Raw genomic sequence first — 15,310 nt, forward strand, 5'->3', positions numbered from 1 at the left:
TCGTCCCTACAGTATAAGCTCGTGTCTAGACCAAATTTACAACTATAAAATAAAATACTGAAATCAGGGAGTCAGCTTGTATGCGCATGTTTGGTTGTGTGGCCCCAGTAGCAAATGGTAGGCAGTGTGTGGGGATGGGGGCAAGGACATTACAGGAACAACAAACTAATGCAAATTCAAAAAGGCAAACCTAATCATATATTTTACGGTAAAAGGATGTGGTATTTGGGCTTTTATTTGTATCACCATTTTTGCAAAACATAAAGCCTAGAAAAAATAGAAATGCATTGGACAGTACGCAGAAATCGCGAAATATTTTAAAAGTGGTTTGCAATCCTAAGATAAAATGTCTCTACTAAGTGTTCTTTTGCAAGCTCTCAAAATTGCAAAAGCCATGGACTTTGAAGAGTTCACTGCTTCCGCAGGTTGGTTGACACAGTTTCTTTTATTTACTCTATTATGTGGTTATTTCAAAGCAGTTTAAAGGGGTTGGCATCTATGTGAGTATATATGGTAATTTATAACTCAATCGTGACTTTCAGAGTAAGGCGCCTTTTTGGTGGTAGTAATCTGGGGGTAAATGAAATACTTTTAAAATGAAGTAACTAGTAATTGTAATTAATTATTATTTTCAGAAACACGCCCAACACTGGTTTTTAGTGACCATCAGACCTAATGTAGGGCCATTGAAGGAGACAGCATGTATCATTGGTTAAATATAAGACTTTTAAAGATTTTTTTAATGCCTTTTGATATCAAATTTAAGACCAAGTCGACAAAGAACACAATTGAAACAAAGAAAACAAAAAAACACAGATATTTCTTGTACACAATTCATTGTTCCTCGTACACATTACCCGTCATGGGTTTTAGCCATGGCGAAAAAAAAATGTCGGAAATCCACTTATCATTAAATCATATAAATCTTAATAATGTGTTTACATTTTTAAGTCTTTCAATTTGATTCAATACATTTTAATGACAATTATTGTCTTATTTTTAAAATATGAATTCAATGACTTTTAAGACTTTTCAAGGATCCGCAGAACCCTGGAAAAGACAGACTTATTCTGCGTCATGCTGAAAGGCTCCACAGCCGTGTATTCAATCTTTCTGACATCTAGTAAAAAGTTTTATGAGAATATGCAGTCTCCTGTTCATTATTTATAGTATAGCGGGCATTTAAGATAATAGAACCAGGCTAAGGTTCAGACGAACTATACAGTTCCAAACCCATCATCCATCTTTTTTCATCTCATTTATCGATAAATCGAAAAACAAAGTTTGTGCGTTATCTGAATGTAAAATAATCTGTTATTACTAGATTACTACTATGTATTTATTATGTGATTAGTATGATCATTTCTTGCAGCCCTACCATCCATCTTCATCTCTTGTCGTTTTTTAAAATCCATGAGATTGTCTTTCTAATGAATAATCCAGTGACTATACATTTCCTGGCAATATTGCAAAGCCATCAAGTGTACCTCTGGATGGATAAATGTAGATTGATGACCTCTGGATCCCGTTACACATCCGTTAAAAACACCAAAAATGGCATGAAAACCTTATTCCATAGTTACAGATTTACACGATTTAACTTTTCCATATTTTGACTTTTTTTGGACGTTGATGCGAGCCGGGGCGGCTGGCGTCCCGATCGTGTTACCTTTGTCGGATTTACCGGCACAAAAAGAGAGAATGGAGGTGAAAACGTCAGCAGCAAGTGATTAAATCAAAGAGTTGACGGATTTACGTCCAATTGTGGAGATGGGGCGGACCGACATTGATGAGTGACAGAAGTGGGAGAGCATTTGAGACATTCTGGAGACGTTTTGAGGTCAGAAAGAGCTCAGAGGTTGCTTTTCTCATCTGTTTCTCTGCATCCTCCCTCCTTCCAATCGGACAATAAAACACATCACGAGGTCGAAGTTTGAGTGATGAGTACATGTCAAAGTATTGGAATACGTTGATTACTTTTTAAAGTGTGAATTTTTTTCATGTATGCTAATTCTTCTTTATTAGGTCATAGGTACTTGACATGAAATTTACTTGATTTCCCATGCAGTTGATGTTTTTTTCCCGCCTTATATCAAAGGTGATCAAAATTTTGAGAATGGAAGGCCACATTGGGTTCATAAATTTTGCCAAAGGGCCGGGACATGGATATCTATTTTTTTTCACGTATATTTCTGAATAAACATACATGTGGACATCACATGTACATTTCATGATTCTTTTTATAATTGCTTTTTAAAAAAGATTAGTTTCATCAAATTGGTTTTGAAACAAAAACATAGCAACATAATATATTGGGTCCTTCTTTTAAGAACTAGATTTGATATTAAGTTTTGTATTCTTTTTTTGTAGCATTACTGTAATATTTTTGTAGGGTCTTTGTGTTATTTGTGTAGAATTTTCCAGCGTTTATGTTGTATCTTTGTAGTATTTCTGTAGTTCTATTTTGTATTATTTCTGTAATATTTTATAGTATTTCCGTTGTGTTTTTGTAGTCTTTCTGTTGAATAGTTTTGCAGTTGTCTAGTAGTATTTATGTAGTCTTTTTGTATTAGTATTTTTTTTGTATTTTGTTGGATTTCTGTAGTAGCATCGCTTTAGCTTTTCTGTTGTAGCATTATTGTATTATTGTATTATAGTAGTAGTTTTTTAGTAGTAATAATTGATTAAAAATATTATTCTTATGCGAGCATCTAAGAATTGTATTTTTTCAAAAACATTTGGAGATTTATTTTTTTCCCCAAGACATATGCTATTAAGTAATAATTTACCCAATTTGTAAAAATGACCAACAGATAAATAACATACAATAAAAAATAAGTACATCAGTAACATTGGGATGCACCTCCTAGTGCAGCTAAACAATCGTAAAAGTGGGGGAAAAATATTACATTTTTTTATGCGTGCATCTAGGTAATTACCTTTACCTATATTTTTTCAAAAACATTTGGATTTTTTTTTACTTCATCAAAAATATTGAACATTATTTTACTCTGTTCATGCAAATGAATAGGAAAAGAAGAAGGAATTAGTTACAGTCTCGAGGTTACTGTTAATAGTAACATGGGGATGTGCCTCCCAATGCTTACTAATGAATCAATAAGAGATCATTTTGCAATATTTCTGGTTCTACCTATGATATAAAGTCCACCTTTATCTTCACACACAGATGAAGTTAGTACCTGAAGTGGTCTTCAAGGCCCGGCTGAAGATGACAAGTCCCCCCATTCAGGCAAGGGAAGCTAACACAGGCATTAATGGCCATTTCGCAGTCCTGGCCCTGAAACAAATATAAAAAAATAAATAAAAAATGAGCGAAAGAAGTGCAATGTGGAATTTTGGGTTTTGTCTTCATGAGGCCACTTCAGTGATCACTAACATCATAGCGTCATCTCCCCTGTTCCTCTTTTCATTATTTCCTAATATTCCTCAAATAGATACATTCCTTTTTTTTTAGGTTTTGATGAAAATTATGACATTTTTCATTCCATGACACTGATGAGCGCCTATGTCCTCTTAGAAGTGAAGTGGCGCATTCATACACAAAAATATGTGAAAGTAAAAATAAGCGGATCTCGGAACCTCTTACATCTGAAAAACACATCGTCTTTATTCAAGCTACAAAAGTTAAAATATGCATACGACCAGGTTGGCTCAAACATGTACTGTATTTTCTTTAAAATCTTGTACAAATGCATTTTTTTATCCAAGGTAAAGCTCTACTGCAGGTTAAACCAGAAACAACATATTATTATATTTTGTTCTTTTAATATCTATCTATCTATCTATCTATCTATCTATCTATCTATCTATCTATCTATCTATCTATCTATCTATCTATCTATCTATCTATCTATCTATCTATCTATCTATCTATCTATCTATCTATCTATCTATCTATCTATCTATCTATCTATCTATCTATCTATCTATCTATCTATCTATCTATCTATCTGCTTTTAAATAGGTGGTATATATTATTTTCTTTCTAAAACACCACAAGAGGCGTCATATTTACACACACAGAATATTTAACAACATAAGTTAAAGTATTAGTTTTCAAATTTGATGGAAAACGATTTTGTAAAATAATAACAATAAGAATTGAATTAACAAGTATTATTTTTCATATCCAAAAAGAAATGACAAAGTATATTTTTTCTTATTTTTCTCAAATAAAACTGAAATGACCACAAATATTTATTTTAAGTACTGTTTTTTTTCTATTTAACATAATTTTTAGTGTTGAGTATTTTTTTGATTAAAATAAGTTTGTAACTTTAAAAAAACAATAATTAGCAGGTATAATTTTTCTTATTTCGTTTTAATGTGTATTTAGCAGACCAAAACAAGTATTGGTTTTCATATTTTTTCGTATAATGATAATACAACTAAAATCTCCTTAGTTATGAAATGTAAAGTTTTATTCTTTTTTTTCAAATTGCATTAAAAAGTGATTCTTAAATCAAAAAAATATACTTTGAATGACTAAACTTATTTTTTCTTATTCTACATTGAGATTTATTTTTAGTAGAATGAAAAAGACCTATTACTATTTCACACATTTTTTTTTCCAAAATAACTCTACAAGGAATACACATTTTAATTTACCTTTTCAAATTCTATTAAAAAATTGGTTTAAAGAAAAACAACACTTTGAATGAGCAGGTATTATTTTCTTGTTTTAAATTAGGATATTTTTTCATAAAATAATAATGACTAATATTATTTTTCAAAAGTAATGTAATGTAAAATATTTTTCCTGAAAAAATTACTACCGGGTATTAATTTACTTATTTTATTCAAAAGTAATACAAAACTCCCAACCAATATCTTATAAAATAATTCCAAAAAACAACACGAAAAATACAACAATGATTAAATAAAGCAGATAATTTTATTTTTCTCATTTTTTTCTTATTTTACAAAAAAAGATGTCATAAAATAAGTCTGAACATCGGAGCCAAGTAAAACAATTTTTGATTAATTGATTAATCAGGAAATTAGAAACTACTTTCATGGAAAAAAAAGATCAATACTATTTTAACATATTTCTCCCTAAATTTATAACTGTAATTTTGTAGTGATAGCATCGGATTTGTCTGTTCTTTGTTTTCTTCTGATGATAATGTCCGCTATTAGGACGATGATTTGTGCGAATATATATCTTTTTAAACTACAAATTGATTTCCCTAATGCTGATATTTTCGTTGGCTACTAACACTTGATGGAAGAACATTTTCTCTGTACACGGCCTGTAGACCTCATACAGGTTTAATTATAATTGAGCTGCAAAGCCATTTACACGTCCACACACTGGTCCAGTGAAGATTTCTTATTGTCAGTGCAGATTTGCACATCTCCGCAGTTACAAATCGGGAGGATACGCCGTATTCCTTTTGTCTTTGTGTGGGTGAGAAGCTTGGCTGCAGTCATTACGTCCTGGCTGATGAACGGCTCCATTCATTATGCATGCACAGCCGTAGCTAAGCCGGATAATGCCGCTAATGCCACGGGTTTATGCCGCGCCGTTATACATCGAGGATCTTGGCTAAACATACGTCAATTCCGTGAATTACAGTTGATATCTCCGTTTTCGGGTTAGAGTCATATTCTTTGGTAGCTAAGGGTGGGCCGATCGATCCAAATATCGATATTATCGATGCGCAGCTAGTACTTGGATCAAATCGATACTATTGGCTTGGGATCGATACTGTGTTCCCATTACAACTATCATTACCACTATGATAATGTTGTTCGTGGGTCGTAAGGTTATGCATGTATTATAACTTTCAAATTTGATCCAATTGTGTTTACAATTTATTCGCACTACTGACTTTATATTTTCCAAATATTGTGCAATGGAAATTATTTTGATTGTCTTGTTAACATTGTTACACGGTACGATATTACCTTGCTATATTGCGGTTTACTTCGCTACTTTGCAGATTTTCATCATGCATTCTGTTCTGCATTCTGATTAGATACGGATAGGGAGATGCTTTCTTTTGTCAATAAACTTGGACCTCTCCACCAGCTAAACTTTCTTTGGAGCCACATGCGCTCTCTAGTGGCTCCCTGGCACTTTTTCAAAGATGTTAGATAATGTAAAAATATATGGTTTCTGCAGGAAAGACAGAAAGGTAAATGCAGTTTTCCATTAAATTCAAATGATGGCGGCGACATATTATGTAAAGTGGATTATGTCCCTAATCCATACAGCAGTCCACTAAAATGGCACGATTTTTTTTTTAAAATTAAAATTAATTTGCAAAAAAACACAGTGTTTGTATATGTTAAACAAATACTGGAGCCTATAAATTGGGATTGTCCATGAGTAATAAATAGATAAAAAAAAATGCATAAACAAAAAATAAAAAAAACAAATACATACATAAAAACACAAGTAGTTTTCTATTCCGCAGGTTTTGACTATAGCAGGACGTTTTTGGAATGCAACTCTCGTGAAAAATGATTACTGTATTTGTATTTTGTTACATCACTTCTTTTTTGGTCCCTTGACTGTAAATTAGGAAGAACAGAGCAGTTTACCTTAAATCCAAATGGACAAGTGCACTGGTAGGATCCTGATGGGCCTGCCACACAGGTGCCGTTATTCTGGCAAGGTTCCGCCAAGCAGGGGGCGCACTTTGAAACAAGGCTGATATCCACCGGTCCTGGTCCACCAAGCAGGCACAAGGATTAAATTATCGGGAAAACTAGAGTTTAATGATGGATTATTCATATAAACTAATTTGTTGCTTATTTATTTGTGATTAATTAATGCATTCTATTTTGTAAAACAAATACATACACATAAAGCGCAATAATTGATTAGTTGAAAAAATGTCGCTAATCAAAATCTCCAAACATTGTATGCAACAAGGATCGAACCTATGTCACAGCGATAAAAACGCCGAAACCTGACCACTAGTCCACTACTGATATAAATGACATATGAAAAGGTGTTATACATTACCTAATCATCACACTATTTTTTACAGTGCCTGAAATGAATATTAGATAATGGAGAAAACAGATAGTCGTCCTGAAAGATATAAAGAGTAGACAGCTCTTCTGGTTATGGTTTGCTATTTCATTTGAGAATTTCTTTCTAAATAAACCTTAACGTGCCAAAGTATCCATTTCTCAATGGCCAAAAACAACACAGGTTTAATTTCCCCTTCTTACCTTTACACTGGAATTTGTTGAGAGGTGTTGTCAACAGAAGCCGGTCAGCCATGTCAGGAGGACCGCTACATCGAGCGATACCTGTTAAAGTGACGCAGATGCTTGACAATACAGACAATATATACAGTTTGTGCCATGTTTGAAACAGTGCAGCTATTACTACAGTGCGGTTTATTCTCTTTTTTTTCGTAGCAGAAAAAAAAATGCCTAGCGACACTAGACCAATAAAATGAATAGTTCACGGATATTCAATATAACTGTATGATTAATCACAACTTTTGCCATTGTAAATCTGTTCCTTTTGCCAAGCCTCATTAGATTAAAACTACTAAAAGAAAAGCATATAATGTCGTGTTTAAGTTAAAAGTGATCACTCTGGCAGTTGAAGAAGGAAATCTAGCTGACACTTGGAAACTCGACATTAATGAATCAATGGTGAGAAAGTGGAGGCGTCAGCATGAACTCTGTATTCATATCATGCGAAATAGTTGCAAAACGGGGGGCTAGAGGGTACTTATTCAATATTGACTACATCATTAAAATATTTGACCTAAAATCAAGTCTTTAATTGACACATCCAAATTAAACAGCAGTCTTCTGTTCTGTATCTGTATCATTGATGTCATTGTCAGGCCAATGGAGTTTCCTTTAACCCTCGAAGAACAATGGCAAGCAAATGAATTTAGTCCGTTACAGCAGAAAACACCAATGAGAACAGCGCAATAACTACATCTTGTGTTGCACTGGCACTATTCTCAACAGTTTGGTTTAGGGCTGCAACAACGGCAAATTCCCCACGAGGTAGTCACCAGGTGTGCGCTTGTCTTAAATCTGTGGCTTAAAATCCTGTGCAGCTTGTACAAAGACAAAATTTATGGTACTGTATCTATTTTTTTGTTCTTACCAGGCTCCTTAAAGCCGGCCTTCACCCACTGGGAGAGCCAGCGTAGGTCGCAGTTGCAGTACAAGGGGTTGGCCCCTAAAGCCCTGCAAACAAGAAAAAAAAAAGAATATCTTTGCTGGTAATCCAGTGGGAGTTGCCGGCACATTTAGGGATGAACTCACAAGTGGGACAACGCCGTCAGGTGGTTGAAGGCGCCGTCTGGGATGGTTGAGAGGTCGTTTCCGTGTAGAGTCCTTGCAGAAAAAGAACAAAAATGAAATATAAAACAGTTTCTTTTTTCACTTCTTTAAACATTTCCACCGAGGATTATTAATCTGATTCATCCAGTAGATTAGAGTGATATGAAATTTACATGCTTTTAATCCTTTCCTTGTTCAAATTCAAGGGACACGCAGTGAGTCACAGCCATCATGTGAGGTAAATCACGTTGGCTGCCAGACGGCCTCGTTCGGCACCATAAATTATTCAAATTATCTTCAGCGAAAGACCACCGTGCGCGTCTATAATGGAACATGACTAAAATATTTATACATTTTAAAGAAAGTCAACAGAAAGATTGTGTCGGCAGAAATTTAGCTACAGCTGCCATTGGAAAGTAATAAATGACTGCATGTGGACATAATACGTCGCTATGTATACTGTAGGAAAAATGTAGGCAAGGCAGTTTTAATAATTGCAAATGATACATTATAGTAGTACTACAAAATAGTACAAAATATAATTCAAAAGTTTGATAAAAAAACAAAAACAAAAAAACTTTTTTAACAATACTGACACCCACATTTTAATAGTCCTTGATACTGACACCCTATACTGGTACTGTTAGTACATTAAATTCAGCTTCTTTGATTAAAAGAATTATAATTTATTAAGATATACCTCAGTACAAGTGAAAGATCTAGGGGCCGGGCCCGAACCTGGGTTTGAATTGTTTATCATTATGCAGATTACAAGCTAATCATCATTAGCTTGTTATCTGCAGAATATAATTTTCCTTTCTGAGCTATTTTGTTGGGTTTATTTTGGGCCCGTTCCCTCAAATCAAGTTAATCGGCCGGGTTCAGCCGGGTCAGTTTGGCCTGAATTTTTTAGGCCGATCTCACTTGTACCTCGGCATAATACTTTTCATTATTTTTTGCTTTTATGTATTGCTTTATCTTTTTACTATTCTTCAGATTTTAGGCCCCTAATTGATAAATAGCCACTACCGAACAATACATTGATCGGCTACCATTGCATGTACTGCTAAGTGAAAAATTGGGATTGGCACATATACTGTTGCCTGATATCAGCATTCACACATACTTAGGTTCATTTATTTTTATTTTTAAATCTGATTGTGCCTCACCTGACATAAACCTCACCACAAGTCACTGGTATCTCGTAGTCGTGAAAATCTTCTCATTTAAGTCTTTCTTACTGATTTGTACTGCCTCCCAGCAAGGTTTTTTTCCACATACAAAGCATTGTTCTCGTCACTCTAAAATACTGTCCTGTCAGTTACTAATCGCTCCGGCCTGCACCGGACCGGACCGGGAGGGCGGCTGCAGGGTAATAATGCAGTGACGCTGAGCACTGCCTGGCAACAGGTTGCTAAGCGGGGGCTGGTCCCCAAGGCAACATCAACTGAAATGAAAGCAGACCAGGAAGGCAAGATGAAATAGGAAAACAATCTGTGAGCTTTAGGCAGGTGAGGGATCCCCCTTCCCCCCAAAAAGAGAGCACAGTCTAAGCTCAGTCAACTGAAAAAAAAAGACATGCACCAAAACATTGCTTTTTAAATGTCACACATTTGCAAATGATGAGTTATGCAGACCGGCCAACTATTGAAAATCATATTTTATAATGGATAAGGTGAATTTTCAATTTTTTTAGGTGCCATTTTTAAGGAGAAAGTAGCTCTTTGTAAAAAATAAAATAAAATAGTAATCATTAAAAACCTTATCTTCAGTTTCTTAAAATAGACCTTTTGTGCTTTCCAACAAGGTGAGCCACCTCACCTGACAGTAGCCTAAATTCGTTTGACTAGTCATTGCCAGGACAGCACGGTGGCTGGGTGGTTAGCGCACAGCCTCCCCGTGTGGAGTTTGCATGTTCTCTCGTGCCTGTGGGGGTTTCTTCCGGGCATTCCCAAAAACATGCATGTTCAAATTGTCCCTAGGTGTGAAAAAGTGAGTGAGTACTCTGTCTCTGTGTCGACTGGCTGGCAACCAGTTCAGGCCCTGCCAGCTGCCCGAAAATGGCTGGGATGGGCTCAAGCACCCCCGCGACCCTACTGGATGGACAGTCATTGTCAATGGTGTTGAGTAGTGCAGCTGTATAGCTGTTGTCTACCGTTTACTGGCCTCATTCACTGTATACTACGGGTTACTACCGTCTGGTGTGGTGTCGTCACGTATGTGAAAATGGTCGATAGCAGAGTGTTTTGTAGCCTTCGCTCCACCTATTATAGTCATCTGGGACTCATCGGGTGGTCCTACCTCAGCCAAGACACCTGTGTATTGTTTGTACTTAAAACAGACTTAAGGGGCAATGAAATTAAAAGCGCAATGTCGGTCAGGTTTAATTATCACACCTTTATGACCCGACTCTTCTGAGGATGGGCAAAAAAATTGTAACTGAGATACATGAACTTCATTTGTAAATGTCTCAGAGGAAGAGAGGGGAATAAAAGGATTTAGCCGGAACAGAGAGGCCGGCTGGTATAATGAAAGGGGAGTTGTGGCTTAATGCCAACGTTAATTAAAATATCGCAAATGAAAGGAAAGGACAGAATAATACCATATTTCTATGTCATTAATTATTGAAATCATTCATTTGTTACACATGGAACAAAATGATTAAGTGTTACATCAAATTATTATTATGGACCCGAGTAATGTTCGAAAAGTTGTGCCCTACAAATAAATATCTTCTTCTTGTGCTGTCAATTTAAGTATTATTTTTCTTAATTTTACAAAACATTTTATGTAGTAAAACATCCGTCCATCCGTTATCTGCACGGCTAATTCTCATTAGGGTCGTGGGGGTGCTGGAGCCCATCTCAGCTGTCTTCAGGCAGTGGCCAGGGGACACCCTGAACTGGATGCCAGCCAGTCGCAGGGCACACAGGGACAGACAATTCGCTCATTCATTCACACCTAGGGACAATTTGGACTGCCCAATTAACCTCACATGCATGTTTTAAGGATGTGGGAGGAAACCGGAGTGCCCGGAGGAAACACACTCAAACATGGGGAGAACATGCAAACTCCTCACAGGAGGTTTGATCTCATGACCACAGAACTGTGGTGCACGCGCCGCCCTGCTGCCCTGTAGTAAAACACAATTCTTGAATTTTGAGTACATTTTTAAAAACTACTATTCTAAAATAAATACAATTTTAATATTTGATGAGGCAAGTAATTAAATGGAATAGAATGAATAACAATATAATTTATTGTCATGGCTTACTTTAGGTATATTTTCCTGAACATATTTATTAAAATGAATAGTGAAATCAGAAAAATAATGATAATGCTGCTATATAATTACCAATATGAGCACATATTTACTACTGCGCACCCAAAAAAAACTTGAACAGGGGCTGCTTAAATGTGAGCACCAGGGCAACCATACTGCGGAGAAAAGGGCTAGATCTTAAGTTGTATTTTTGTGTTGATGTCACAGGCGGTTGCCGCGGTAACATACCAAATTGCATCCGCTTGTCATTGTTCTTAGAGGATTTAAAAATAAACTTTAAAGACCTGACAATGACTCCGATGATACGACTTTGGACTTTCACTGCTCATTATTTTGGATGTATAGATTTAGGACTTGGTTTGAGTTATATTAAGTACCCTCAGACCTCACGTTTTGCTTCTGTTGTGTATTATAGGAATACTGTTGGCCAATCTTCGTCCCATTTCTGCTCCAGAAGGGCATCATAAACGTATTCAAGCGCATCCATTTTGGAAAGAGTAGCTTGCAGTTTTTCTTCAATCACGCACATTTTAGGAATCTGCTGACTGAGCGACAAAATTATCAAACATGTTTGAAACTCTACGTTGTTAGTTTTTCTCCAAAAATTGCCTCTGCACACCTGACGCCAAAATAAATATGCCGATCTCTAGCGGCGTTGCGTACAGTTGATGCCAGGTATGCGCAAGGGTTTATGAGTACATTTCTCCAATGAAAAGTATCGCCCATCCCTACTCTTGGGCTTTGAATGTTAGGTATGAAAACGGCTTACGAAGTGTAAAACATAAGACTATATATGAAATGAGCAGCACAGAGGCAACCATGGCGGCGAAAGGAAGGCGCTCCATGCATTTGGGTCGTGAGACAGAGGGTGGACAAGCTGATGGATGAGAGCGAGAAACGCACAGTGAAGGTCCATTTATCAAGCCCGACGCCGGGTGGGCGGCGGCAGACTCTAAGAGGACAGAAGGAAGCGAAAGAAGAAAGGAAGACAAAAAGACAGACCAACCGCACCACGCATCAGGAATCGAACAGATGACGCGAGCTCATCGCTTTGATCTTATCGGGTCGCAACAAACGAGCGGGCGGCCGTGACATGCGCCAAAAGAGGCTGATTAGATTTTGATTTAGCTCCCAGGCGGAAAATGGGGGGGCCGAGCTGGTGACTCACAGCAGGCGGAGCGACTTGAGGCCGTGGAAAGCGTGGACCGGGAGGCAGCGGATCTGGTTGTAACTCAGGATGCTGTAGAGACAACACACACAAGGTCATGGCCGTTAGCATCATCATCGTTCACATTCCCATCAGTTCCATTCTCAATATGACTTTGACAGAGATGGCTTTATTTTCAGGATCGGATGGTGCAGGTCAGGGACGGACACGCTAGAGTGCGCCCCCCGATTATTGAATCATGCTGGCCTGAGGAGACATTTTCACTGATTTGCATGCATGGAAGGAACACAGTTCAACATCGGTTGTTAGTCAGCATTTCATTTGAGTTTAGTTATAAATCAACATATTGTGACAATCTGTCATATTTATTAGGATTTTGCATCCATCCTGTCAGTAAAAGTGGATTCTTTCCAGAACTACTGTATTTTTCGGACTATAAGGCGTACCTGTAAACCCAAATTGGACAGTGCACCTTATAACCTGGTGGATAAGATTGGATATGCATTCAGTATTTATTGATGCGTGTCACTACATGAGGTTATAAAGTGCACTTCTGTATTTAAGCGATGATTGATCCTTTGACAATCATTGCTGGCCCCGAAATGCAATACATTAAATGCAACAGGATTTGAACCCAGATCACGGTGATGAGGGCACCGACACCAGTGGTTCTAATCTTTTGTGACTTCAGAACCCACAATTTCACCTTAATGATAAACAGCGACCCAAGTCAAGAAAACATTTCCACTCTTCAAATCCATCAAAAAAAGAATTGTGCAGTCTAAAGCAAGAATATACTGTATTCACCTTTGTTCGAAAAACAAAATGACCAGCAAAACCAAAACTAATTCAAGTAACTTATATACTCACATATAAGCAAACCCTATAACTGTTTTAAAATAGCTACAACCAAAAATACATTTGTAACAAAAATATTACTAAAACATGGAACTGGCCTCCTTCAACATCTGCAAAAAGCTCCTGAAAATATTCTATGAGACAGTAGTGGCAAGCGCCCTCTTCTATGCGGCAGCGTGTTGGGGAGGCAGCGTCAAGAAGAAGGATGCCTCTCGTCTCAATAAACTGGCTAGGAAAGCGAGCTCTGTTGTGGGCAAAGAGCTGGACAGCCTAACAACAGCAGCTGAGAGACAGGCACTGAAAAAGCTGAGGTCAATCATGGACAATCCATCGCATCCGCTTCACAGCATTATCTCCGGACAGAAGAGCAGTTTCAGTGACAGACTGCTGTCACTGTCTTGTACTACGGACAGACTGAAGAGTTCTTTTCTTCCTCATGCCATGAGGCTCTTTAACTCCACCCGGCAGAGTAAAGGCCCACATTAAACCACACCACCTACATTGGATCTTACTGCATTATGTGTAGCACTATTTAGTTAATCTATATAACATGCTAAAGTGGGCATTTGCACGTCACACTGGGTATTTGTATATTGTTTTCTTTTGGCTTTATTATTGTATTGTTCTCAGCTCAGGGATGCTGCTGGAAATGTGAATTTCCCTTAGGGGATGAATAAAGTATCTATCTATCTATCTATCTATCTATCTATCTATAAATCATTTCTTAATCATTCAGATAATAAAGATTTGTTTAATGGTAAAAAGCCAAAAATATAATGCGTTTAAACTATTGCGTGACTGATAAAAAGTGTAATTGAACCTTCTTTTGTTCCGTTCCTTTGCATTATTGTACCAAAGCAAAGGCCCGCGACCCACTGAAAATGGGTCGACAACACCACAGTTAAGAAACATTGCCCTAGACCACCAAATGTACTAATTATTATCACACTATTTTTATGGTGCTAGAAACATTGATTTGCATAGTGTATTCTGATTGGTTAAAGAGTCTCTCCACTCTTTCACCTGGGCATCAATAACATCGCAAATGACAGAGAAGCAGCACTGGCATCTATGCATGAGACGTGGTGGCACTCAATGTTTGGTCAAATTGCAAACTCGATCCTTGTGAGACGGGAAAGGAAGCGATGGGATAGGGTTCTCCCTGCCCGCAGTGCAGTAAAGACACCCTTGAGCCGCGCACTTAAATCACAGTCTGTTGGGTTGATGCTTTTCTGGGGGCTAACCGATGCTGATGATTGCGCTAGCCTACTCCCTTTTGGCAACGGGAGCGACTGCACCAAAGGGAAAACGTGTTGGTCCTCGAAAAAAAAAAAAAAAATTGCAGAGTCGACATATTTGAAATTGAGGGGCATGTAGTCACCGGGATCATGGAAGCGTGCTGAATAGACTCGGATTATTGATTGATATGGGAAGAGCAAAAATTAAGCCTGGGTTGTTATATTATGTCTTTTAGTAGGTAAAATTGAAAGTCTTTTTTCCAGGGCTAAATTCCACTATTCCCCCAAACCATTTAAAGCTTACTTTATAATAGTTCTGCACATTAATATGGATAAAATCAGGTAAGATTAAAAACATGAATACCATACAGACACTAAACACAACATTCCAAAAAATTGAGGAGTCGATTTGTCTCAAAGTAGTTTAGGCATTGCCGTTCAGTCAGGGGAGGCACGTGATGCTGTGCCTCA

General features: G+C 37.1%; 1 protein-coding gene across 3 annotated transcripts in view; it reads right to left on the reverse strand.

Annotated features, from left to right (window-relative positions):
• The window catches only part of slit3 (slit homolog 3 (Drosophila)), a 354,995-nt gene that overhangs the window by 49,193 nt on the left and 290,492 nt on the right, over positions 1–15,310 (reverse strand). For all 3 annotated transcript variants that reach the window (XM_088344825.1, XM_088344827.1, XM_088344826.1), the window contains 6 exons: positions 12,744–12,815; positions 8,275–8,346; positions 8,114–8,196; positions 7,210–7,290; positions 6,571–6,695; positions 3,201–3,298 (listed from right to left, as the gene is read on the reverse strand). In XM_088344825.1, coding sequence (XP_088200951.1) covers positions 3,201–3,298; positions 6,571–6,695; positions 7,210–7,290; positions 8,114–8,196; positions 8,275–8,346; positions 12,744–12,815 — 531 coding nt within the window. The remainder of the gene's footprint in view (positions 1–3,200; positions 3,299–6,570; positions 6,696–7,209; positions 7,291–8,113; positions 8,197–8,274; positions 8,347–12,743; positions 12,816–15,310) is intronic.

Source organism: Urocampus carinirostris, chromosome 9 (assembly GCF_059441175.1).
Source record: "Urocampus carinirostris isolate Australia breed hairy pipefish chromosome 9, RoL_Ucar_1.0, whole genome shotgun sequence".
Classification (NCBI taxonomy): Eukaryota; Metazoa; Chordata; class Actinopteri; order Syngnathiformes; family Syngnathidae; genus Urocampus; species Urocampus carinirostris.